Below are 1867 nucleotides of genomic sequence, written 5' to 3' on the forward strand. Positions count from 1 at the left end.
TTAATGACTTACGCCGAGTATTGTGGTTAAGATACGTGTAATTATAAGTCTTGAATACAATAGGCAGTGTGTCTTTTTGGAAAAGGTAATGCAACGAAAAGAAGCTTTATACACACAGCAACGTAACGAACGAACGACAAGACAGGTAGAGTACATAGATAGTGAGAGTATATAGTGAAACGCAGTAAGCGCTCACGCAACGGAACTTTAATTTTCCCTAGCATGCGTGGCGTGTCTGTGCGAACATAGAGGCGCTTCAAGGCGCTAGAGCGCCATATTCAACAGTATAGTTATTTGTGTAACAAGTGAGGTAAGATGAAAATTACCGGGTGCGGAGTTTACGCACGAGCCGAAGGCGAGTGCGGTAACTGCACCCGGGAATTTTCATCTTTACACACGGCTTACACTCCCTATTTTATGTTGCAAGTGCCTGGAAAGTGGTCTATCACGCACGCGTAGCGTGCGTAATGGGGCACTTTCCATGCACGTGTTGCATAATAGTTATTTGTGTAACAAGTGCGAGAAGTTGAGAATTGGACACGAGTGCGGAGTGGACGCACGAGCCGAAGGCGAGTGCGATCACCCGCACGAGTGTCCAATTCTCATCCCGCACGTGTTACACACCCTATTTTATATTACAAAGTGCGTAGAAAGTGGCCCATTATTGCGCGCGCGTCATCTGTGCGACGGATGGCCGATTCCATACACGAGTCAAAACAGTGCGGTAATGTTTACATTACCGCAGTTTCGAAGAAACAGTGCGGTAATGTTACATTACCGCACTGTTTTGACTCGTGTATGGAATTGGCTATTTGTCACACAGATGGCGCGCGCGTAATGGACCACTTTCCACGCACGTGTGATATAAAGATATTTAAAGACTCTAACAGCTATTTCACGACGAGCATATTCTGCTGCATGCAGCGTATCGCATTTATGACGTATCCGATATAAAGAATGTGAATTTTTCGCGTAGCTCATGGATACGGTGGCATTGGTGCAACAGCAAAAGCAAGCGCTCGACGGTGATCACCAGGGTAAAAGAGAGCAGGACCACGTGAATGGTACTGTTGTGTCTGCCGAGAGTCACGCGGTCAACAGGTTTTCCCGCGGGACTGAGCGCTCGGCGAGGAAAACCGCGGTCGTCGCTCCGGGCAGTGGTAGCATTGGAGATTCCTCTACACAGTGCAGTGACGTAAACGACGATGCCGACGAGGAAGAGGAGACGGATGTCGAAGAAGGCGGCTGGATCACGAATCTGCCGGTATCGTCGACCATCGTCCAGCGGCAACCAGCCTTCGCCACCACGAATGGCGATATCGTCCTACCAAACGCTGATCAGCCGGCTTTCGGCGATGTCCGAGTGCAGTACTCGAAGAATGTGCGTCTGATTAACCAGACCTGCTACAATGGCCCTATTACTTTAAAGCAGCAGTTTGTTTGCACGAATCCTACTCCGAATCAGGATGCGAGCCGCGCCTCCAACAATACATCGGATTTATCGACGAGTAAAGACAACGGAGCTCCAAACGGATGCGTCTTTCCGCAAAATACTAAATTAAATAAAGGTAATAGTTAATCGTGCAACGCAATAGATTGTTTAGGCCCGTTGCTTTTAATAATTTTTCTATACTTGTTTCTTTTCGTACGTTTAAGCATAAAATCCAGATAACTAAAAGGAACAGATCTCTCATAAGTTTCAACAACAATTTTATATAAAATACAGTTTTATATAAAAAATTATAAATCGCGACCTTCAGAATTGAATTATAATAGAAATATCTTAAATATATTATAAATTGAATATAATGTAGATACTTTTTTTATCGATATCATCGCAACAATACATTACTCTAATCTTTCCTTA

At 44.7% G+C, this 1867-nt stretch overlaps 1 protein-coding gene across 1 annotated transcript; it reads left to right on the forward strand.

Moving 5' to 3' along the window:
• Positions 1-976: 976 nt before the first annotated feature.
• On the forward strand, positions 977-1568 carry LOC112459325 (the record flags this gene model as incomplete). The annotated part of the gene is made up of 1 exon (XM_025023357.1): positions 977-1568. A coding segment is annotated over one exon (592 nt), but the record flags the coding sequence as incomplete, so codon positions are not given.
• Between the last annotated feature and the right edge of the window lie 299 nt (positions 1569-1867).

Source organism: Temnothorax curvispinosus, unplaced genomic scaffold, assembly GCF_003070985.1.
Source record: "Temnothorax curvispinosus isolate PA1 unplaced genomic scaffold, ASM307098v1 QBEX01009739.1, whole genome shotgun sequence".
NCBI classification, from domain to species: domain Eukaryota; kingdom Metazoa; phylum Arthropoda; class Insecta; order Hymenoptera; family Formicidae; genus Temnothorax; species Temnothorax curvispinosus.